The sequence below is a fragment of the Tasmannia lanceolata genome, unplaced genomic scaffold (genome assembly GCF_043159265.1).
Source record: "Tasmannia lanceolata isolate RefF3 unplaced genomic scaffold, GAP_Taslan_0.1 ptg000012l, whole genome shotgun sequence".
Lineage (NCBI taxonomy): Eukaryota > Viridiplantae > Streptophyta > Magnoliopsida > Canellales > Winteraceae > Tasmannia > Tasmannia lanceolata.
In genome coordinates, this window is record NW_027518689.1 from 44,698,149 (window position 1) to 44,723,232 (window position 25,084).

The window sequence follows — 25,084 nt, forward strand, 5'->3', positions numbered from 1 at the left end:
CAAGAGAGCAGGAGATCGTCCCATGTGTCTAGGTTTTAGAAATCTCAGGATGGGGGAGAGATTTCTAAAACATGGATTTCTTACTTAAATCCACGAGACGCTGTCAGGACAGCATACAACAGCTTGATCATGAGCCTTTTACACTGTTTTCAAACTAAAACCTGGATTCTAAAATCCACGTATCCAAATGGCCTCTTAGTTTTCACGGAAAGAGTATGTCGGTAAGTGACGTTGTATTTTACCACCATAAATCTCAATGTTTACAAGGATAAAATGCATCATTGTTTTCATTTTGATTTTAACAACCATGTGATTGAAGATTTATCTTTGTTTTTTGTTTAAAAACTGAAATACCAGTTGGGCAACCAAGAGGGGGGTGACTTGGTTGTTTTACAAAATTTTACCTTTTAAAAACTTATCCAAGTTTACCATAGTTTTATCTTTCTCTTAATCAAGTTTGAACAGATAAGAAAGATAAAAATGATGAACACTTAATATCCTAGTTGACTCCCAAATTTGATTAAGTTGTAATTAGCCTAAAAAGCAAAATAGCTATGGATTACCCAATATTAATTTATTTTCGTTTTTTGTAATATGGTAAGTGAACTAGTGCAAAGTAAATGCAAACCATAAGAAAGCACAAATAAAAGAGTAGGTATAGAGAGAGTCCACCAAGAAGGAGAAGAGATTGCACGCAACATTTAAAGTGGTTCGGCCTTCAAACCCAAGGCCTACGTCCACTTTTTCTTGAGGTCGTACTCAAGGGTATCCACTATCTCGATCCTCCTTCAAATGGCCGGATCAATGAGCCAATTACAATCAACAAGCTTCACCTTTCTTGGGCCGAAGCGTAAGACCCTCTTACAAGCAAGCTTCTCCTTTCTTAAGGGCCGAAGTATAAAACCCTCTTACAAGCTTGATTCACCTTTCTTAGCGGGCCGAATCGATGCCCCTCTTTAGAATCTTGAAGAAAGAAGAAGAATATATAGCCTCTATATAGGCTTGATTACAAGTTAAAGCTCACACAAAAATTCTCTCAAAGAAGATTACAAGTAAAGCTTAATCCACTCTCAAAAGGGTTCAATCAAGATCAATGCACAAATGAGGTGGAGATAGATGTTCAAAGCAAAGAAGTTTTGAAAGTGTTTGTATAGGCCTTAGATATGTTAAAAAACCTTTTTCTTGAGTTAAAATGCAAGTTTAAACTCATATATATAGCCAAAAGTCAAAACTAGCCGTTACAGGGGCAAAACGGTAATTCCGTGCAACTTTAAAAACTGCAACGACTATATTTTTTAAGTTCCCATGCGCTCCACGGAGCTCCACGAGTATCCATGGAGTTCCGTGCAAGTTCCGTACATGGAATCCAGATTTCAGGTGTGATTTTGTAAAATTCATATCTCCTTCGTTTCTTATCGAATTTCAACGTTCTTAGATTCAATTTGAATGGAAACAATAAGATATTTCCGTTAAAAATATTTAAAAAAATATTTGAAAATATTTTGGACCATTTATGATAGGATTTATGTGGTGGATTCATTTTTTAAGTGCTAATTTCATGCCTTTCTATTTTGAAACTTAAATTAACACTTGGGCTTTTGGGCTACTTGTTTTTAGTTCACTTTTGAAAATATTTTGAGGTATTTTTTAGTTTCCTTGATCAATAAAAAATCCAAGAGAGAGAGGAATACATTCTTCCATTTTGAACACTCTCTTGAACGACTCTTGTGCTAGCCATTACTTGATCTTCTATTCAATGCATGGCTTGCCTTTGGGATCTTCATCTTGAGTTTGATTGCTTGACATCTTCAATTATTTAAGGTCTTCTCTTGTGGGATAATGTCACCAATGTATTCAAGCTTCTTTGTCCTTTAAGAGTGTTGATCTTCAACTTTGGCCTTCATTGATCTTCCTTTGATTCTTCAAATGCTTGGGATGGTTGAGATAGAGCTCCTCCTTGGTTGTACCTCCAATGAATGATTAATAATTTTTGTTCCAGCTCTTTTGACTGTGTTTGGTTTCTCCTCAAGCATAGGCCATGTATGGTGATGTGCTAGTATATGTCAACTTGTGAAATCCTGTCTATAGCACAACACTCAAGGCAACACATTAGTGCATAAGAACTTATCAATTTTTGTTTGTTAGTCATCAAAACAAGGTGATTAGTTGAACCCATGGGGAACCCTTGGACTAATAAAAACGCTTCAAAATGTTTTCTAATCATGTCCTCTATTTGAGGGCATTTGTTAAGCTTCTTTAAAGGAGGAGTATCTGATACGGGAAGTTCATTCGAAATGATTACTGATTTTGTTCAATTGTTTATGGTTCTTCATGAATTTTCAAGGTTTCTAGCTCTTTCTCTCTCTCTCTCTCTCTGATAGGGCTGAATAAAAAAGCATGCTCGTTATGCAATCAGGTAGTGCGAGTCACCCTCTCCCCCCAAGAGCAGAGTTGTTGTGTCCTAGAGATACACGCCGAAGTTCCCATTTTGTGCAATGATTCGTCACATATGGGGGCAATATCTGTTTTGAGGACAGTGAGTTCAGATTCGTGCATCGACTTCACCAGTAAGTCACTCTTTACCATATGATTTTTGCTTTTATTTCTTTAGGTTTATCACTCCAATAATCATCAGATTCGTTGGCATAATCTGAAATCACATTATTTCCCGCAACACTCACTTTACTAAGCACTTTTCTCATTGGGTGTTGATAGTTTTCACGGGCTTGCAACAACTTCTATCGGGTAATAGAAATTACAGCGAATTCAAATCCATTTCATTTTAGAAGTGCCATTATTAAGAAAATAGAGTGCAGATGTCAATTCCCTTTTAAGTTTACCATAACTTTCCTAAATGCTTTCCTAAATAATATTATTAAACCATTTATGTCCCCATCAATCACGTTAAATAGCCGTTTAAACGTTGTTTTCCATGTACAAACTTTGGAAAACACACTCAACACGGAACTCCGTTTGGAAAATAAAGACTGTAGTGCCATTGTTGGGGACCATAGCTAGCAAAACTCGGGTGTTTTTTTGGAAAAAAAAAGCGCGTTTTATCAGTGGGCGGTTTAATAATCCGCTTAAAACTTTTACAACGAATAAAACTCCATTTTTTTGTGGCAAATGTTTTAAAGACGATTAAAATGCGTTTTAAACTTTTTTTCGCAAAATTTCCAATTTTAACGTCACCATATTTTATAAATGACAAAATTTTAAACCCATTTTCCCGTGTTTCCGTGTTTTTACTACTTTTTTTTTTGAACCAATACCATATTAAACTCGAATTTTTGCCGTCCCGTTATTGCTGAATCACGTTTTGCTAACTGTGGTGGGACTAGAGCTCTCTCCCTTGTCTTATCTTGCACGTGTCATGACAAAGGGTTTTGTCCTTTTCCGGATTCCCATATCAAATTTCCAAATTTTATTCAGTGTGTTGAAAGATAAGATCATCCTCCCCTTCTTTAACCAAGGGTTATCAAATGAAATGTTCAGACCATTGCTAGCAAGCAAAAAATCGTTTTAAAGGCTTTTTTTTTATCAAACGTTTTTTTTGAAAAAAACATGTTAAGTGGGTTCACCGTTTAATGGGATTTGCTATCGCAAAGGGCATTTTGCAAGAGGGCAGCCACACAAGCTCACTTTTCAACATATTTTGTCTTATTCATTTGAGCTGGTTGCACCCTCATGCAACTGCCTCCTCTCATGGTCCCTAGCGAATCCCCCATTTAATATTTTGTTTAATACTTTTCCAGTAAAATGGGGTGATGATAAATTTGCAACCCCAATAGGATAATTCACACCGCTTTAACGCGAATTATGTGGCAGACTTTAACCTTTTTTGATGTTTAAAGGGGTGCGAATTATCCTAGAGAAGGTGCGATTTAAATGCGTTTTAGATGTATTAAATGCTTTTTGGCCAACTTTCCAATTTTATGCTTGCTATATTTTGTTGATGACAAAATTTTAAGAGGAATGCTAGACTCAAAGTAGCCATTGGAAAAAAAGTGTACAAGGGCTCTCCCATTGGTCGATTTCCATATATGATAGCGTAGAAAATTACAATCATAACTGTCATAAATGAAAATCGACCAATGGGAGAGCCCTTGTACCATTTTTCTCCGAGGGCTAATGCGAGTGGAGTGCAGCATTCCTCAAAATTGTTAAACGAGGAATGATAAGCCGGAAAAGGGCCTTCCTCAAAAAATTTAAATGAAAAATTGCCGATGAGGGACACCAAAATACAAGAATTGTGAACGGAGGACACAATTTTTGAAAAATTGTTAAAGAAGTTTGATAACCCCATTTAGAGGGTTGATAACCCCCTTTTAGAGAGTTGACAACCCCAATTTCGTCCGTCTCTAACAATTTTTCAAAAGTGTGTCCCATGTTCACAATTCTTGTATTTTGGTGTCCCAGATAAGCAGTAAGAGTGCGAGTATAGCATTCCTCAAATATTCTTTCCAAGGGCTCCCTTGCATCTATCATTCCTCTAGCATTCCTCAAATCAAAAGTGGGACCCACAATGCTGTATTGGATCCACGTTGGAGATTGAGGCGAGCCACCATTTGGGAAGATCTTGCGAACCACCTCTCTTCTTTTTGTTGGTCTGGATACAGAACACACTCCAGCAACTTCTCGAAAGTATAATGATTGTATCAGGCTTTTGCACATAAAATGAGGAAGAGTAGTTACTTCCACTCTATAAAAAAAATCAGGCTCTGTTGAGTCTGAATGAAGAGCTAAAAAACAGGAGAAAATTCCAGTGAAAAAACATGTCTAGAGAGTTATTTCTCTGTCAACCAACAACATCCTCCTCTTCCTCATCTTTTTATCCTTTTCCTCGTCGAGAATTTCGCAATTTCCCCTATTCAACAACAAGGTATCAAAACCCTAGATTTCGATTCAAACTATTCTACAAATTTCCAGGAAACAAATGGAAATTAAACGACATCGATGCTGGTGCGTTTTTTTTTTTCCTTTTTCCCAACTTCTTTTCTTCTTTTGATTGATTTGATTTGGGTAGTGGAGAATTGGGTTACATTGAATTTAGGGTTTTATCCATTTTACCCCCTTTCATTTGCTGGTTTTCGGTCGATTTTAGATTTATGTTGTATTTCCTCTGGCTTTTCATCTTTAATTTTACTTTTCTAAGTAGTATTTGTATGCTGATTGTTCTTCTGATTCTGGTGTTTTGTTGAAATTTACGTTGAATTTTGCGGTTTGTGTTAAATTGGCTAACCTAGGACAAAAAATGTCAATGATAAGTAAAATAGATACTGTATTTTTTTTTTTTTTTTTTGAAATGGTAAAAAATAGATACTGTATGGCTATGCTGATTGTTCTTTCTGATTCTGGTGCTTTTGTTGAAATTTTGTCAATTTTTGCGGTTTGTGTTAAGTTAGCTAGCCTAATAAAAAAAATGGCAATAAGAAGTAAAATACAAAACAGAGTGAGTCCTGTTGCTGAAACTATTACCTCAATATCTACTAGAAAAGAGCATGTGCTGTGCACGAACATGATTCATGCAAAACATATGTACATGCTTTTATAATTGAACTTTTATGAGGTAAATACAGACAATCAAAATTGAGAGCTTAAATTTATGAATTCACTTCCCAAATGATGTTTGTTAAGATGTAATCTTAATGAGCAAACTTGGGTCCTACATAGCACACCTATGATTGAGACCATTGTGGGATCCTCATGAGGCAACCTACATGATCCTGGTCCCATGCTACATGTATGCTCCATCTGTAAGATCATGCTGATAACAATCAATAATTAGGTTTCTATTTTTTTCCTACATAGGTAAAGTTTCTTCTAATCAATGTTGCATGGATTCGGATTCGAGTGTCGGGATCCGACACGGATTCGAGGTGTCGGATTCGGCAAACCCCCAGAAGTGGGATTCAGATTCGGTAATATAAAATAAAAAAAAAATTTTAAAATTAAAAATTTAAATATATATGTGTGTGCAACAGACCATCTGCGAAATGCCTTTTGCGATGGACGCTAGCAAATCCCATATATATTATATAAAAATATCTGTATGTTTTTTTTTTTTGATGACATAGGGTATCCCCACGCCAGTTTAGGGCGGGACTAATCCCTATGGATGCCCGCAACCGCCCATAAACCAAAAATATCTGCAAGTATATATCCATGTTGTATGTATATACATTTGGAAATTTATGCGAGACTGTTCTTTTGGGCGTTTTTCGTGTCCAGCACCTATGTTTATTTTGCATGTATATAACTTTGTTAATTCCTAGAGCAGTCACATATTTAGCATCTGGATTGTGTCAAGCTACGGTCATTTGACAATAAAGACACGATGTGTATGGCAACCTTGCTGATTGCTAATGTATTATATCCTTGGTTGTTATGACACCTCTAAAATATATTGAAGAAACTGTCTACACGTTTGTAGTTTGGGCTAGCTGAAAATACTTATTTCTCCTTGACAGATGCAGTTCAAGAAAGGCTAAACTCATGGTTTCTAAGGACTCAAAATTTTTTGAATGAAGTGACTGCTCCGCTGATAAAAACTGCACATGGAATAAAATCTGATCCTGAAGATGCACAAGAGAAGATGGAATTCGGTGAAGTATTCATGACAGAGCAGACTGTTGATCGTCGAACACCTAATGGGGATCTTTCTTTAGCTGCTATAGTTTCAATTGAGCAATTCAGCAGGTAAAGAAACTCACTTGATATAGATTTTGTATATATTTTGTTGTTTCAAACTCAAGCAATTTCACAACAGGTATACTTTACATGGTTTAATTGCTTCTAGAACAAGTGTGAATCATACGTTCCTTTATGATTTTTCCTTTTAAACTCTCAAAGGATTTGATTTATTGAAACACACTTTCATATATAATTGGTTCAATTAACCACATGATGTACTCTTGATACCCATAAAATTTAGGTAATTTTCTAATGAATTTCTTCTTCATTTTTTCATGTTTTTGTGTTTTTCCACAAGGAGCACAAATAAGTTGCAAGTGTTGGGATACTTGAGTCTCTAACAGGAGGAGTTTGGTTTTGTTGCCATAAATATTAGTGAATATAGGTACAATTTAGCCTTTATGTTACCTATTTCCCCAGTGCCCCAACCGTTTTGGGCTTCCCATATTTGTTCTCCTATTTCCTTTGTCAGTCTGTGTTCACACTTAATTGTGTGATGCCGTTCATTTGTATATCTTAATCATAGTGATTGCTCGATAGCATCTTTTATATGCTATATTTTTATCATGCTTGGTCCACTCCATCTTATTAATGCACAATATTATAGACACCTTACCATTCCATCAGGGATCAAGACAGACATGGAACCCCCTTCCATTCCATCATTCTTTGCCATAATCTGACTCACCTTTGCAAAATGTTGACAGCTGTTCATTCTGAGAAATCTCGATTGATTTCATTTCATTATTAAAAATGCAGAACTTGCATCAAATAATGCCTTGGAGCAATACTTTTTATGCCACCCTCTAGAACTTGCCATAATTGATCATCATTTGCCACTCTTTACAATGCCCTTACAATCACTCTGAGTTTTAGTCTCATCAAAACTGATTGAAACTGGAAGCACTTTAGTGTTCACTATTACAACCATATAAAAACCGCCCACAGTAGCATGTCTCTTCAGATCCTGTTGTTGATAAGAATTCACCGTGCCACTGAAAAACTACATTCTTTATTTATTGTCATTTTTTTCTCTAAATCTTTCTGCAAAGCTTATCTCTGTGTTATGCACTGCGTTCCATTGAAGGTCTCCATGTTGATCATCCTATACCTTCTAAACGATTCATTAGCCGACCCCAACTAGTTTGGGACAAAGGCTTAGTTGAGTTGACTTGAGTTGAGTATATTAATGTAAGATAGCAGATCCCTAACATAGTTCGTTTACAACCCATCTATTGCCCACTTTTTAATGAATGTGAATATGAAGCCTAAATTTGGCTATTTGGGTCACGACAACTTGTGAAAGTTGAGTGGCACAATTTCATCCTCAGTGAATTTAATTCTTTCTTGATGTTTAGATGTCCTATACACTCTATAACTCAGACACAAACATGTATGAGTGTTGATAGGTGGCGAGGAGTCCTGGCCAGACATGTGTGCATTCGTGGTGGCTTGACTGGCTTACTTGGTGTCTGTGGGATACTGGATTCTAATGTGGCTGAGGTTAACTCAAATAAGGAGTCAAAGTTTGGGTGTTTCTCATTTTGAACCTTTGATCATTGAAGGGGATAGGAGTATTACATTAGGATATCTTGTGGAAGCAAAATTAATTTCTAGAACTAGGGCAAGTTAATGAAGATAAGAGTGTTACAGAAATTTACCCATGTGAACATCATCTAGAAAAATGCGAGAATGCCCAATCATATTTAAAAATGTTACTTTGTGTTTCCCTGATGACATCCCTGTTCTAGGCGGCTGTCTGATGCACGCTCATCCTACATGTCAATCTACTTTAAAAATGAATTATAGGTGTTACATAGCTCCTGTGTTACATCATCATCAATCAGATGATATTTAAATATCATTGATAAATATGAACCTCCCTTTACCATTCAAAATAAAAATAAAAATAAAAATAAAAATGAACCTCCCTGTTCATCAATTGGTTGATATTTATCATCATATGTTATCTACCACTTGTTGGGATGTGTCTGCCTGTTTTTCGGACAGGTGTTATGTATCTCTGATCTTCCAAACAACCGTACTTATAATATCAACTGCAACACTACCCATAAAACTTGTTAAGGTCTGCTGTTGTGTACCATAGAAGTATGATCTTCATTCTTTCCCCAGTTAACTTTTCAATCAATTTTTTTCCTTCGTATCTTCTCTTCTTTTGACCAGCTGGCATAAGTTTAAAAATGTTTTTACCACTACTATTTTTTTTTTTGAATGGTACCGCTACTACTTGTTGATATGTAACTTCTCAAGAAATTAGATAAACCGGGGATCATCAGTGAAGTTTGTACCCTTTTTGAGGTACCTTCTGTGGGAGCAGTATCTTTTCCCTTCTTTATTTTGTTTTATGTGTTTATGTTGAAGAGTGTTGAAGGGTATATTGGTCATTACATGTATGTTGGAGGGTATTGTAGTCTTTGTACCATGTTTCCCTACTTTGGACTATATACATCATATTCATGGGAGAGCTCCTTAGTGGAGACTCCTAATCTTCTCCCTCACTCTTCTTCTTCTTCTCTTTCCTTATCTACAATCTAACATGGTATCAGAGCAAAGTTCCTGAAAGGAGAAAGAGGAAAGAAGAGTTCCACATTTCACTCTCTCTTCTTTCTGTTCCACATCCCACTCTCGTGCGTAACTCACTGCCCTTGCTCAAACCTTCCCCCATATCCCTAAAATCTCTCCTATTCTCTCTCTTGCGCATTTGCACATTAATCCCAAACCTGTGTTTTTTGTTTTGCGCATAACGCAACCCCTCATCCTTTCCTCATCCCACACTCTCTTCTCGCTGTTCCACATGCCACTCTTGCGCGTAACCCACTGCCCTTGCGCAAACCCTCCCCCCAATCCCTAAAATCTCTCCTATTAGCTCGCCTGCGCATTAATCCCAAACCCGCATTTTTTGTTTTGCACATAACGTAACCCCTCATCTCCTCCACTTTTCCCATAAACCCACCCCTCTCCCCTCACGCGTTATCCCTCTGTGCCATACAAAAAAAAAAAAAACCGAAATACCATCTCCTCCTTTGCAGGAACATTGTTAAAAACCAAAAACAATAGCATCCTTTTTTTAATCTTTTTACTTCTTGATTGGCTGGAAGGTTTTTCAAAAGGAAAAACCCAAGAGAAGAAGCTCACAACAAGAAAACAGCTGCGATTTCCTCTCTTGAATGATAGCAAAATCAGCATGCTGGACTAGTTCATATAATTTGCTTAACCTTTTTAGTTTGAAAAAAACTTTTGGTGAGTTTTAGTCTATAAATGATTATGAAATTTCTTCATCGTTGGCATGGTGCAGGATGAATGGATTAACTGGGAGGAAAATGCGGAAGATATTTGAAACACTTGCTCCTGAATCTGTTCGTAATGATGCCCGCAACTTGGTGGAGTATTGCTGTTTTAGGTACTTGTCGAGGGATAATTCCGATATTCATCCTTCATTGAAGGTTTGTGGAATGCACTTAAGTATGGTCCATTGATTTTATTATTAAATGGAAGATCTACACTCCCCCCTCCCCCCGCCTAGATTGATACCATGATGCACATGGAATCAGTGTTCACTTGTCCATTCATCATGCTAATCTTATATTTGTCTTTTGTTAGTTTAGGTTTACAAAACAACACTCTCTGCCATCTTCCACTACCCTGCTCGTTCGATCCAAATCGTGTGTCATTCGCTAACCGTAACAGTAAAATCAGTGTTTCATAAAAGTACATTTCGATGATCAATAATCACAATGCAATAGTTCCCCATGATATCTCCAAATATCAAGTTTAATTGTTTAGGAAATTGAATTATCCCCAAATATCTAAAATTCAAAAAACTGTAGGGGATATTTCAAAATTTCTGCCTTTGCGATTAAGAAATAAAAATGTATCAAACATCAGTTTCCAGTTTATAGTTTGTAGGTAAGGTCTGCAGATGCAACTTAAAGATGCAGACACTTTTCTAAATCGAAAGATTTATGGCTTCTTCAATAGTTGTCAACCCAGAAACAGTGCACTGTGAAAGTGTGTCCTCATATTTAGGGTGTGTCTTCAGCTAGCATTCTTCTTGTACATATTACGTGCAAAGATGTATACATTAGTAGTAAGCAAGGTTTCAAGTTTCAGTTTCAGTTTCGGCCGAAATCCTGGAATTTCAGCCTCCGAAATTCAGAAAAAAAAAAAGAATTTTATATTCATTTCGAAAATTTGACCGAAATTTCAGAAAATTAGTAAAATTTTGAAAAAAAAATTCATTTTTTAAAATTGAAACCAAAATTTCCGGAATAACCGAAATTTGGGATTTTTCCAAAATTTCGGTTTCGGTCCCGACTCGAATCCGAAATTTCGGTATTTTGGTAGTAAGTATACTGTAGTGACCCAAATAACCTCCTCCAATGTATCTGATACCATAGTAATGTAACTGAATACCCTACCCATGTTACCACATGCTGAGGGAAGTATTGAAGGAGCATACTTTGTACTTATTCTCGTACCTCTTACTAGAGTGATCTATGTTCTATATTACATAGTAATAATCTAGCGTTGTAATTGTTGCATAAGGTTGTTATAAAAAGTGACACTACAGGACTGAATTTCGTTCAAAGAATTCGTAAAACAAAAGCTTTCTAGGTTAGTTTAAACGGATGCACCATCAACATGTAACGACTTGTACGGATGCACCAACAACGTTTAATGACTTGTAAATGTAATACTAGAAAGAACTAAGATAGGAAATTTAGTGCCAAGCTAGGTTGTTCCATAAGCCATCTATCTAGAGGTTGGTTGCAGTCATATCCTTTACATTTGACCACTTCCTATTCGTGCAAGGGAAATACTATTGAAGTGTTTGCCTAAACTAAAGATGCCTGATGTCTTGGTTGAAGGATAATTAAATGTAAAAAAACCTTTTTATAGGCTGATGTACGCTAATGCTTGACAGGTTCTACTTTTTAGAGGTTGTTTATTTTTGTTCTAGAATGTTTTTCTTGCAAAAAGTTGAAATACATGGATTTTCTGAAATTCATAAAACAAAAAACTAAGGTTGAAGTTGAAAAAGAGAATAATCTCACCACTTTTGCGCTGACGCGTGGAAGAAGAAGAAAAAGAAGGAGGAGAGGGGGGGGGGGGGGGGGGGGGGATATACCAGCGCACATTACCCAGGCTGACGTCCAACCATAACCTGATTTTACTCGAGTTATCTGATCAATCGAGTGGTCCCAGACCATTCAAATTGGACATGTCCTTATGCGAATCTTTGGATTTCAACCGCAACGTTGAAGAATGGTGGAGAGAGATGCACATTGATGGATGGAAAGGGTATGCTCTGTGTAGGAAACTTATGGCAAAGTAGAAAATAAAGGGGTGTGGGAAAGTAGATCGGAATCAGAAGGTACAGAGGAAGATGGAAATGTTGGGGGAATTAAAAGAGGAAGAGGATCCGAATCTGTTGAGCGAGGAGGATCAACAAAAAAGAATGGCTCTTAAGAGCGAATATGAATAGATTTTTAGAAGGGCAGAGATAAGCTGGCGACAGAAATCTCGAGCTGTGTGGCTCAAAGAAGGTGATAATAATACAAAATTCTTTCGCCAAATGGCCAATGCCAGGGGGCAAATTAATAGTATTAACTGCTTATCAGTGAACATGGTCTTGATCGAAGACAAGATGGGCATCAGGAATTGCATTGTGGGTTTCTGTCGCCACATATACTCGAGCCAACATGAATGGAGGCTGAAGTTGGATGGGATCTGTAGACACCCCATTTTGACCTGACCCAAATTTCCCAAAAATTGAATAAATCCTGAAATCTGAGTCTCGGAGCCGAGTTCGAAATCCCTAAGCATCAAAGTTAGTCTCAAGTTCCCGAAGTGTCTGAAACCGATCCCCGAAACGTCCCAGAACCAAATGCGAAGAAAACCCGAATGATTACTTACCCATTGTGCCCATTCTTGGGTACGAAATCCCGAGGTCAGGCGGAAAATGAATGGAATTAATCCGAGCAAAAGAGAATGTGGGACCCGCTTGTGTGGGACCAGCTTGTGTGGGACCCGCTTGTGTGGAACAAGCTGGTGTGAGACCCGCTTGTGTGGGGCCCGCTGATGTGGGACCCGTTTGTGTGGGGTCTACTAATATGCAAGTGAAGGGGCCCACCGAATTATTCTGTGGTCAAAGAAGGAATATGTCATCATATTCTTTCTTTCGATTTTAAAATTACATGCAATGAGTATGTTTTTGTTTTCGGCATCCGATGCCGTGATTTTTTGAATTTTGCAAAAAAATTAAGAAATTTGGGGGGGACATGAGGGGGACAAAAAACTATCATTCTTCTCCCCTCATGATGACTCATGATGAGTCTCCCTCTGATCTCTCGCACAGAGGGACGAGTGAAAAAAAAAAACCAGAGGGAGGGAACCAGAGGAAAAAAACGAGGAGAGCAGGAGGAAAAAACCAGAAAAAAAAAGGGGGAAGGGGAGAGGGAAACCCACAACCCCCATCACCACCTCCCTCCTTCTACCTCCGACCATCCACCGGCCGGAATCCGGCTGTACGATTTCTGTCATTCCCACCGGAATCCGATCCCGAGGACGGCTGGGCAGCGGAGGGACACGAGATCCCATCGCCAGCTCAACTCCTGTTGTTCTCCTCTGTTTTTCTTTTTTTTTTTTTTTTGGGTGACAGAGGAGGTGGCTGTGGAGAGGAAAAATGGTGAGGGTGGTGGCGATTTGGAGAAGATGGAGAGGCGGTGGTGGCCGGCAGGAGGTTGGAGGGTGGTGGAGGTGCGGTGGTGGCCGACGGTAGGCTTGCCGGATTCCGGTGGGAATGACAGAAATCGTACTGCCGGATTCCGGCCGGTGGATGGTCGGAGGTAGAAGGAGGGAGGTGGTGATGGGGGTTGTGGGTTTCCCTCTCCCCTTCCCCCTTTTTTTTTCTGGTTTTTTCCTCCTGCTCTCCTCGTTTTTTTCCTCTGGTTCCCTCCCTCTGTTTTTTTTTTTTCACTCGTCCCTCTGTGCGAGAGATCAGAGGGAGACTCATCATGAGTCATCATGAGGGGAGAAGAATGATAGTTTTTTGTCCCCCTCATGTCCCCCCCAAATTTCTTAATTTTTTTGCAAAATTCAAAAAATCACGGCATCGGATGCCGAAAACAAAAACATACTCATTGCATGTAATTTTAAAATCGAAAGAAAGAATATGATGACATATTCCTTCTTTGACCACAGAATAATTCGGTGGGCCCCTTCACTTGCATATTAGTAGACCCCACACAAACGGGTCCCACATCAGCGGGCCCCACACAAGCGGGTCTCACACCAGCTTGTTCCACACAAGCGGGTCCCACACCAGCGGGCCCCACACAAGCGGGTCCCACACAAGCTGGTCCCACACAAGCGGGTCCCACATTCTCTTTTGCTCGGATTAATTCCATTCATTTTCCGCCTGACCTCGGGATTTCGTACCCAAGAATGGGCACAATGGGTAAGTAATCATTCGGGTTTTCTTCGCATTTGGTTCTGGGACGTTTCGGGGATCGGTTTCAGACACTTCGGGAACTTGAGACTAACTTTGATCCTTAGGGATTTCGAACTCGGCTCCGAGACTCGGATTTCAGGATTTATTCAATTTTTGGGAAATTTGGGTCAGGTCAAAATGGGGTGTCTACAGGATCGAATTCAAAAAGATTACACATGATCATGCCAACTGGCTTGAAAGAAATTTCTCCATGGAGGAAGTCGAAGAGGCCCTAAACACCATGCAGAAAGACAAGGCTCCTAGACCGGATGGCTTTCCTATAGCGTTCTATCAACGTTATTGGGAAACAATCTAAGGAGATGTATTAGGATTTTTGCAGGAGTTTCATGACAGAGGCGTCATCAACAAAGAGGCAAATACAACCTTCATCACACTGATACCCAAAAAGGAAGGAGGGTTGAAATCAAAGATATCCGGCCCATCAGCCGTGTGCACAGTATGTACAAAATACTGGCCAAGGTGCTTTCTCACCTCCTATGTGTCGTAATGGGAGATGCCATCTCTAAATACTGGGGGCTTTCGTAAAAGAACGTCAGATTCTAGACGGCATTCTTATCACCAACGAGATTTTACACAATGAAAAGTCAAGGTGAAAGCGGCATATTGATTAGAGTTGATCTGGAGAAGGCCTACGATCACGTGGATTGGAAGGTGTTGGATTACATTATGTCTTGCACGGGCTTCGGAATTAGATGGTGAGGATGGATGAAGGCATGCTTGTCATCGGCTTCTTTTTCCGTATTGGTAAATGGATCACCGGAAGGTTATTTTTTTTTTACTTTTGTATCTCCTTGGGGCTTCGACAAGGAGATCCACTATCTCCCTATTTGCTTATCATGATTGCTGAGACACTCAGCTTACTCATTACAAAAGCAGAAAAATGTGGTTTTATCACGGGGTTAAGACCTAGCACAAACTCTGGGATAATCTCACATCTCCAATTTGCTGATGATACCATACTCTTCATTAAGGACAGGGTGGAATATGTCACAAATGTCAAGTGCCTATTTCGGTGGTTTACGAATGGAATGAGAATTAATTTCTCTAAAAGTGCCGTGGCTGGGATCAATTTTTTTTTTTTGATGGGGGCTGGGATCAATTTGGAGACTGAAACAGTATCGAGTTATGTCTGGATATTGGGATGCTGTGAGGTCAATCTTCCCATCAGCTATCTTGGTTTACCACTAGGGTATGGCATCCCCAAAGCAACTCTGTGGGACCCGGTAGTGGAAAGACTCGAAAGGAAACTTGCCACGTGGAAAAGGAAGTATCTATCTTTCGGTGGGAGGATCACCCTGATCAAGGCGGCATTAGCAAACATGCCAGTCTACTACATGTCTCTTTACAAGATTCTGGTAAAAATTGCAACAAGAATTGAGAAGCTGCAGATAGATTTCTTATTTGAAAGTGGAAAGAGTACTAAACATTTACTCAAATGGAAGAAGGATGCATTATGGCTATGGAGATTCGGTGTGGAAAATGATGCATTATGGCACAATATTATTCGGGAAAAATATGGTAGCGGCTGGGGGAATGGGTTTGTAGGAGCCCACCAACGGGGAAGGGATCCAATGTGTGGAAATCTATATGTTTCACATGGGACCAGTTTTTGCCGAATGTCCAGTTCAAGGTAGGCCGAGGGGAAAACGTGAGATTTTGGGCGGACCTTTGGCTGGGCAGCACCACTCTACGCGAAGCGTATCCGGATCTCTTTCGTCTCACGTCAAACCCTGAATCCAGGATAGTTGATTACCTGAAGAGGGATGATGGATTCGGAAAGAATTTCTGGGATATACGGATGCGGCGGAATTTAATGACTTGGAAATTGAGCACTTTGAATCACTCCTAAATTGCCTATATTCATGTTATTGCTCGCAATATGAGGAGGACCGATGGGTGTGGATTCCTGACCCTCAAGGTGGATTTTCCGTTAGGTCTTTCATTCGGAAACTGAACAGGGCCAATGGAATGATTACTAGACGCGCGCGTATCTGGCGACACGCTGCTCCAGCATGCATCACGGCATTTATGTGGACCTTGGCACATCGTTGTATTAACACCTCCGATTGATTGAAGAACCGGGGTTTCCACATGGCGAGTCGTTGTGTTTTATGTTACAATGCGGAAGAATCTCTGGACCATTTATTCCTCCAGTGCCCATTCGCGTACAAGATTTGGATGGACATCATTAAATTTTTCAGCATGTCTTGGGTGTTTCAAAAAAGGATAACTCAGGTTGTTCTCGATTGGGGTGGAGCCTTCCATGGTTGTCTCGGGCAATCAATGTGGTTGTCTATACCATACGTGATCTCATGGCATTTATGGACGGAAAGAAACATTAGACTTTTCAATGAAACGGAGAGAGTTAGAAATCACACAGCCCTGGATATCAAATTATCAATCATAACTTGGTCCCAGGCAAAGGAAGGTTTGCCTTATTCTATTGGGGCAATATTCAGACACTCGTGCACGGTGATGCATGAAAAGAAAGCCAAGTCACATATATCCCCAAGGTGGTCCCCTCCGCCGGAAGGATGGATCAAACTTTACTTAGGGACGGAAGTTTGATTGGTAACCCGGGAAGTGTGGGTTTTGGAGGGGTCATTCGTAACTCTAATGGACATATCATCATGTCCTATTCCGGCCCTCTGGTGAATGTGATGCGGACAAAGTTGAGGTGACGGCTCTACTCTTCGGTCAAGATGGTTCGAAAAACATAATCTCGGGCCCCTCATTGTCGAAGGTGATGGCATCAAATCGTAACTGCGGTCCATGGCGTCTCTCCAACAAGATCGACGAGATTAGGGATTTAATATGCGCCATTCGCCCAAAATTAATACACATGAGAAGACCCGCCAATTCAATGGTGGACGAATTGGCGAAGGCGGGCATTGAACTTCAAGTTCCTCGTGTTGTGGCGAATGATCACACGGGGGAAACATTTTGACTTGATATTGATAATTGTATCTCGGTCGATGTTTTTACGACCACTATATTGGGTATCTTTGTCTTGGGACATCTTGTCCCCCTTGTAATTTGTGGTACTTATGGAATAAAATTCTTGTTAAGCCAGTGCGTAGATAACTTATCTACACTAGTGTGTAGAAACCATTCTCTCTCTCTCTCTCATATATATATATATATATGAGGAAAGTATTTTTGCGCTGCAATGCAGGGAGCTCTCTTCGCTTTAGTGGCTTATAAAGCCTGCCATTCGTCATCTTTTGTGGACCCGCAAAGGTGGACCCGTTACACGAACCAATGGGAGGCTTTATAAGCCACTAAAGCGCAGGGAAGCTCCCTGCGCTGTAGCGTAGGAACGCTTTTCTATACACACACACACATATATATGGGTCAAACATCGCAATACTAAAGTAATGCGACTCAAAGTCATCGTGTATATGCATATGACTAAAAAATAAAAAAGATCATACGAAATTATTTCAAGTGGCTAATATTGCAGTTCTAAACGAAAGACAATGAGCATGGACATAGGAAACAAAACTATAATATCAAAGCCATTAAAGGAACTATTATTAAATGAGCCAACTATCACTTGCCTTGGATTTTTGAATGCATAGAGAGATGAAGTTTGAAGCTCTATATGTTAGTCAGAGAAATCCTATAAATGTTACATGTCAACATGTCAATTTAATTTAGTTAAGGCTAAGAATTCTTTTCTAATTAAATTTATTCGTCTCAACCTCCTTGTCTCTCATTTCATTTCAAAGCTCTGATACCATGGTGGTAGATATACATTAGTAGATGGTCATGGAGAAGAGAATAGAAAAGAAGAGGATGAAGAATACGGTGGAGAAGAGAAAAGATCTCTCTCTCCACACTTTAATAATGTGTGTATATACATGTGTGTGTGTGTGTGCGCGCGCGTGTGGTGAATATGGCATATAGAAAAACCAAAATACCCCTCTTAAGAGAAGTAAACATAAACGTACACTCTTAACACTCCCCCTCAAGGTGGAGTGTATATATCAAGGTTGCCAGAGCGGGAATCGAAAGCGGGAGTCGAAACGGGAATCGAAAGCGGGAATCGAAGGCTCCCAGGGAAAAATCCTACTCAAGGTTGCTAGAGCGGGAATCGAAACAGGAATCGAAGCGGGAATCGAAGGCTCCCAGGGAAGAATCCTGCTTCCTTGGTATATATCATACATCCCCAGCTTGTTACATAAGTCATTAAGCCTTATCCTATTGAGTGGTTTTGTGAACACGTCTGCTTATCTGATCAGCTGACCTTGTGAACACAGTGGTAATCTCTCCTTTTTCGATTCTATGATAAATAAAGTGACAATCCACCTCTACGTGCTTAGTTCTCTAGTGAAATACAGAATTCATGGGTATATAAATGGCAGACTTGTTGTCGCAATGGAGCGACATGTGTGTGTGTGTGTGTATTTTATATAACTTGTACATGAGAGAAATCACACTAAACCAGCCCTTAATACCACTGTTTTGTATGCTGATTTTTGGGAATTTCACCCTTTAAATCGCATATAACCTATTTTCATATCGCATGCCCTCATCATATATTGATTATGCACCAAAATCTTCGAAAAACAGTCACTAATACCTGCTGATTTTTATTAAAAACAGTGATATTTCATTCAAGAAAAATCAATCGTATGGATTTAGTTACTAAAATTTTTTTTTCCTTCACTTTAGATGATAAAGCATATACTTATTACTTCAAAACCCTAAAAAAAAGACTCAACCCTTTTCTTGATTTAAAAGAAACAAGTCTTTTTAAGAAATTTGTTTTTAAGAAATTTGTAAAAACCCTAATTTGGTAATATCAAGAACACATAAAGAATAAGAGGAATGATAGATGCAAGGGCCCTCTTTTTGCAAGGGCTAAAGAAGGGCCCTTGAATAGATCCATGTCATTAAGTGCAACGGAATTCAGTTTCTCAACCAACTTTAAAAAGGATGTGGATCTATTCAAGGGCCCTTCTCCAGCCCTTGCATAAAGAGAGCCCTTGCATCTATCATTCCTCAAAGAATAAACATATGCAATTTTAGGGCACAATTTTTTTAAAAGAATTTCAAAACAATGATTCTTGATTTTTAAAGAGAACAAAGTATTTGCAAAAGCCCTAACAAGATCACTAAAACATAACTACATAGAATTTACACCCTAAAAACCAAAAATACTGAGTTTTTGGGCATTTACTTGAAGATGAAAAATTCGATTTGATGAAACCATAGCCTCCTTTTCTTCCTTCCTTCTTCTCCTCTCCTTTTTCCTTCTTTTCTTGTCTCTCTTTCTCTCTTTCTCTATCGGCTACAATGGGCCTGCGCACAAGTTGGGCGTGAATTGAGAGTCCACGTATATTTTTTCTTTTTTTATTGAGTGTGGTGTAAAAAAAAAAACTCATGGGGATGGGAGACCGTAAAAGAGTGATATTAAGTGGGGTTTAATGAGAAAGAAAAAGTAGGGGGAAAACAAGAAGAATGGAGGAGAAAGGAAAAATGGAGAGGTTTCTTTCGGAATGAAAATGAGCAGACGAGGGAAATGAATAGGTCGTAGTCTCGTAGATCTGATCTGAAGAAGAAAAAGAAGAAGAAATACCTTGTTCAAGGAGTGTAAGGAAGAAGTTCTTCCCACTCTGATACCATGTAAAAATAGCTATAATCTAACTGGGTACATGAAGTAGAGAGAAACGTGTAGGGAGTAAAGCTCGGTTTCTTCATTCATCATAATGACCAAAATATGCCTAAGTGGTTGAATTTGAACCACTTCTAACAGTAATAAGTTTAAACACTTCTCCCATGTCATTGAAAAGCTTTGTTTTTTCATGTATGCTGCTGGTCTGGTCCATCTCCAAGATCAACTTTTAAACTCTTTTGAAGTCGATATTGTGATTTCTAGAACAAACACAAATCATTATATAAATCTTTTACAATTATATTAGTAATTTCAAAAATATGCATTATATTTTTTTAATTCTTTGCTTCCTCGAGAAACAAAATATTTTTATTATTTGTACATGACCAAACAGCTTGGCTTCTCTTTGCTCAGTTATATGCTTTTATGATTATGTTCATCATTGCTTTCTTCTCAATCATTAGGCTTCTTAAATGAATGTCCACATCCATGGGTGTCTTTCTAGGATTTATATCAGGGAAAGAACTTATTGTCACTGGATGATGAGACTGGCATTTTCATTTACTTGCAGGAAGCTGCGTTCCAGAGGCTTATTTTCATTACTATGTTTGCTTGGGAGCATCCTTACAATGAAGGCTGTGATTCATATGTTCTTACATCAAAGAGTTATTTGCAGGTTTGTTTTTGCAAATGCTATGGCTATATACTTGTGGGCTGTTTCTAAAGGATGGTTAGATAATTGGGTTTGATAATTTGCATTGACATAGAACAATATGAAATTGATACACTTGCTAATGTCTGTACATGTGCGTGTGTGTAATAGACATGTATATAAAAAGGTGATTCACAATTTGGAGGGTTCAAATTGATTGCGGGGGTACATTTTGGAGCATGGCCTGTGGAACCCAATGGTCATATAACAATCACACACACACACACACACACACTCTAGTAAAAAATCCCGTGTGATGCACGGGCCGACAAAGAACTGTACGGACCACATCATAGGTTGATCCAAACCGTCCATGTGATGGAACACAACATAAATAGGTTGTGCCCGTAAAATCATTTCCATAGGCTGATCCTAGCCCTCCAATCTATAGAGGTCTCCATAATTGTTGTTCCTTGTAAGGTGCCCAGAATTCGTCAATATTTTTAAAGGTGTCCTGAATCCGTAGTATTTTGTAATATGTTCACAAAAATCTGTAGTATTATGTAACATATGCACCCAATCCATAATTTTGTAAAGAAAAAACGCCACCATGTTGACTTTGGGGACAAAATGCATAATAAAAAAATCATAAAGAAGGGTAAAATAGGTATTGTGAAGGGGGTAGGATTGAAAATATGGGGCTTTAATGGGGGCCTTTGTTAACAAAAGCAAAAAAAAGTGATGTGTAATTCTATTAGAATTTTGGAAGAAATTCAAATAAATGTTCCCTTTTCTCTTCTGCTATATAGTATATAGATATATGTATATAATAGAGAAATTATATGATGCCCGAGCATGAAGTCCAGTGTAGGCGGTACAACAGAAGTACCGCCCTTGATATTTGATCCAACAGTAGCCTCTTAAAAAGTGGGTTGCTGTTGGATCAAATATCAAGGGCGGTACCGACTACATGGGACTTCACGCTCGGGCACCATATAAAATCTCTATATAATATACATATGCACATACATAGTATAATTAATAAATATACTTAAGATGTAATATAGATTAATATGTGATATCTAAGGTACTTCACAGATGAGTATACACACATATACATATATGTATTAATGCAATTTCTATTAAAAAAATCAAGAGACTAGTAACTGAAAGTTAGTATAGAAACCATTTCAAAAAAAAAAGTAAGTATCGAAACAATAACCATTTACTAGAAGTATTGGTACAACAACCATACAACACTAGAAACAAAAACAAAGGCTTGTGAACGGTAAAATAAGTTGTAGAAGGTGTTTTGTGGCATCAATCCAATATGTGCGTGCGTGTGCGTGTACGTGTGCGTGTGCGTGTGCATGTGATGTGTGTGTGCGTGTGTATGTGCGCATGTGTGTGTGTGCGCGCGCGCGCGCGTGTGGGTGGGTGCGTGGGAAAGAGACCTCCATGCTCATAGTGTGGCTGTTGTGCACGAGGATGGATGATGGCTGGGAATTGGAAACAGAAGAAGCAGTGCATGTACTTTAAAATGTAAATATTCAACTACAAACCTCATAAAACAAACAATTTTCAGGGTAAGGAACAATCCAACTAGAGACCAGCTCTGGAAATCCTAAAAAACCAGGACAAAGCGACATAGGAAAATATGATCGACTGAGCAGTCAATCTTTCTTGCATTCCTTCTTCCAAAATCTCCAATATGCATAAAGATGCCAATGGTCGTAACACATGGGCTGATGTGCCTCTCAAAAAAGGGGATGAATTTCGTCTCATCAACGTCGACATGTCCAAGGGCGAGCAACCCTCGTTTTATTCATGACTTTTCTTCTCTGCGGTCTCTTCCCCTCCCCTCTCCCAACCACCCACCTCTCTCTAGCAAATCTCCCAAATCCCAAGTTTTGAAGCCCTAAAATCCAATCTGGTCTTCATATGCAATCCCAACAATATCTCAATTTCCCCGCTCAAAATATCCTCAAAATATCTAGGGAAACTGAACCTAGGTTAAATAGCCTGAGCCTTTTCATTTCTTTGGCCCTTGTTTCCTCAAATTAAGGAAAAAACAAGGGAAGGGAAATTGTTTCAGAATGTAGTTGAATTCGACATTGGATACTCTCTCTCTCTCTCTCTCTCTCTCTCTCTGTGTGTGTGTATATATATATATATATATATATATATATATAGCATGTCCATAGCTTGCTTCTTATTCTTTAAAACTACCATTCCTTCCCTCCGCACAGACTCCCTCTTAGCTTTCATGTACAAAACTAAAAAGTATCTTCCATCTGTCTCACTCTCTCTGATTTGGCAAGTGCTTTGCTTGGAAGCATCTCCCCAAAAATGAATGGAAACTTGGTGTTAAATCCGAAAACACTCCAACTAAAGCAATGGAGTACTTTGGGTAATTGAGCAAATCATCCCTGCAATCTTCCTCTTGTAAGTTGTCTAAGCCACTACTATATACATGCTCATATTTCTTCAATCATTTTTTTGGTAGGTAAGCTGGGATTGAACCTAAGACCTCAAGCTTGAGATACAAAGCCTTAACCATTGAGCTATAGGTCTAACCCCATATTTCTTTAATCATGACTACTCTTATAACGTCATAAATTGATTATACCTATGTATATTAGTCAAAAAAATGGAAGGGATTTTATCTTTTCTCATTTGTGCATTTGAGATGTGTTTCATTAAGTTTTTACTTTAGTATCTATGTGCACTTTAAAAGGTAATTTTTAGAGCTATTTCCTGAAATAGTATTCCTTCTTGACCTTGAAGAGCAAACATGTTGGCGAAGAGGCTTTTGTTCGTATTACTCCAGCTATTGCTGGTGTTGCTGATAGATCAACAGCACATAATCTTTTCAAGGCTCTTGTTGGAGATGAACCTGGGATCTCTTTGAATGTGTGGACCACATACATCACTGAACTTTTGAAGTAAATTTCCACCCATTTTTTCCTTTGATCTTTGTTAGACGTCACATATTACATGTATGGTCAATTCTTTTGGTTCCTTCTAATTTCACGTATATGATTCATTCTGAAGATTAAAAAGAAAATCTTTCTGTTGCATACTAGTTCAGTTGTAGGACAAGTTTTGGGATCTCTTCAAAAGAAAATGACTTGCAATTTGACTGATTGTAATATTTTATATCTCACCTTACATTTTCAGATTTATGGTGGTTCTAACGTCAGAATTTGGGGCTACATTATCTTATCTTTTTCACACTATTGAATTAATTCGTCTTACATAGCGTTCTTCATAACTGGAACATCATTATTGAGCTTATAGATATTTTGTGCATTGGACAATTTTCTTTTCTTTAAATTGCTTTCTTGCATCCCTCAGTGATTGAAAATCTGCTGGATAGTATTGCATTTCCGGAAATCATGGGGCACCATAAATATTATATGTTAATTAAACACTGCATGGAAGTGAGTACTTATACTTTTTATGAGCATAAAGTTGGTCCTTCTCCTTTTTGTGTTGGAGTGATCGGATCAACCTGACATGATATTAGGCATCTGCCTTGATGTAGGAAATAAATTCGAGCAATATAAAATCAGAAATCACAAACAACACCATTTTCAATTTTTTTACTGTAAGATTTTCGCAATAAATACCCATGTAAGTAAGGAAAACATTCTGTATTCAAGAAGCTGCGATGACAATCAGGAATTGTTATTAGAAGACAGAAAGCTCATCATCACAACATTCTAGTCTTGCAGAATCATTTCACAAGGATTGTGGCATCACACAATGGCCAGATCTTGAGTATCACACATTGTGTTAAATTTCGGCTGAAATACCGAAATTTCGGATTTCAGCCGGGACCGACCGACACTGAAAATTTAAAAATTTCCACCAAAATTTTAAGATTTACACCGAAATTACCGAAATTTCCACTGAAATTTTGGTTCGGTTCTGGCTGAAACCGACATTTAAAACCTTGCTATCACATCAAAAGGTCCAAAGCATGAAGAACTCAGCCAAGGAAAAGCTAAGGTGACTTGGGCTGGTCAGTGATTGATGCGTTCAATTTTTCATGAACTTGACAAGTCAAAGGAAGTTTTGATTGACTTGTTAGAGCAAATTTGATGAGACCTCTGCCACGGTAAGACCGACTCGTGGAGTTTTTAAACAGCGCCCCATTTTTCTTCATTTTTGTTTTTTTTAATGGTATCTCATCATATTTGTTTTGAGTTTGGACATAGATGATTGATTCTCTTGCATCACCCTTTGGCCTTCATACTTTTCTTTATCTATATAATATAGACTATAGAGGCTGTTATCCTTTAAAAAAAAAGGAAAAAAATTGTCTACCTATAAGTTGTCTTTAAATGATGCACTATTGGCTGTTCAGTTGTAAGCAGTATTTGAAGCCTTTTACTAAATGGATGGAAGTGAATGTTTATCCTTTAAAATTATGAGGCCGGAAAATCTTGTGATGATTAAGGACCAACAAAAGCTGGATTAACCATCTTTGTATTCTCGTTTAGCATATTTCCAAGGTCTTGTTGAATACATAATATTTTTTTTGTGAGCCATTTTTGTTCTCTGTCATGTATGGATTTTC

At 38.4% G+C, this 25,084-nt stretch overlaps 1 protein-coding gene across 2 annotated transcripts in view; it reads left to right on the forward strand.

Annotated features, from left to right (window-relative positions):
* The first annotated feature begins 4,635 nt into the window (after positions 1 to 4,635).
* LOC143888342 (chromosome-partitioning protein, putative (DUF639)) overlaps positions 4,636 to 25,084 on the forward strand; it is a 44,561-nt gene continuing 24,112 nt past the window's right edge. The window contains exons 1-5 of one of the 2 annotated variants that reach the window (XM_077392727.1): positions 4,636 to 4,962; positions 6,477 to 6,699; positions 10,010 to 10,157; positions 20,419 to 20,523; positions 23,287 to 23,444. In XM_077392727.1, coding sequence (XP_077248842.1) covers positions 4,776 to 4,962; positions 6,477 to 6,699; positions 10,010 to 10,157; positions 20,419 to 20,523; positions 23,287 to 23,444 — 821 coding nt within the window. In that variant the 5' untranslated portion in view covers positions 4,636 to 4,775. Of the gene's footprint in view, positions 4,963 to 6,470; positions 6,700 to 10,009; positions 10,158 to 20,418; positions 20,524 to 23,286; positions 23,445 to 25,084 lie in introns of both variants that reach the window. The other variant, XM_077392726.1, reaches the window with a different exon arrangement.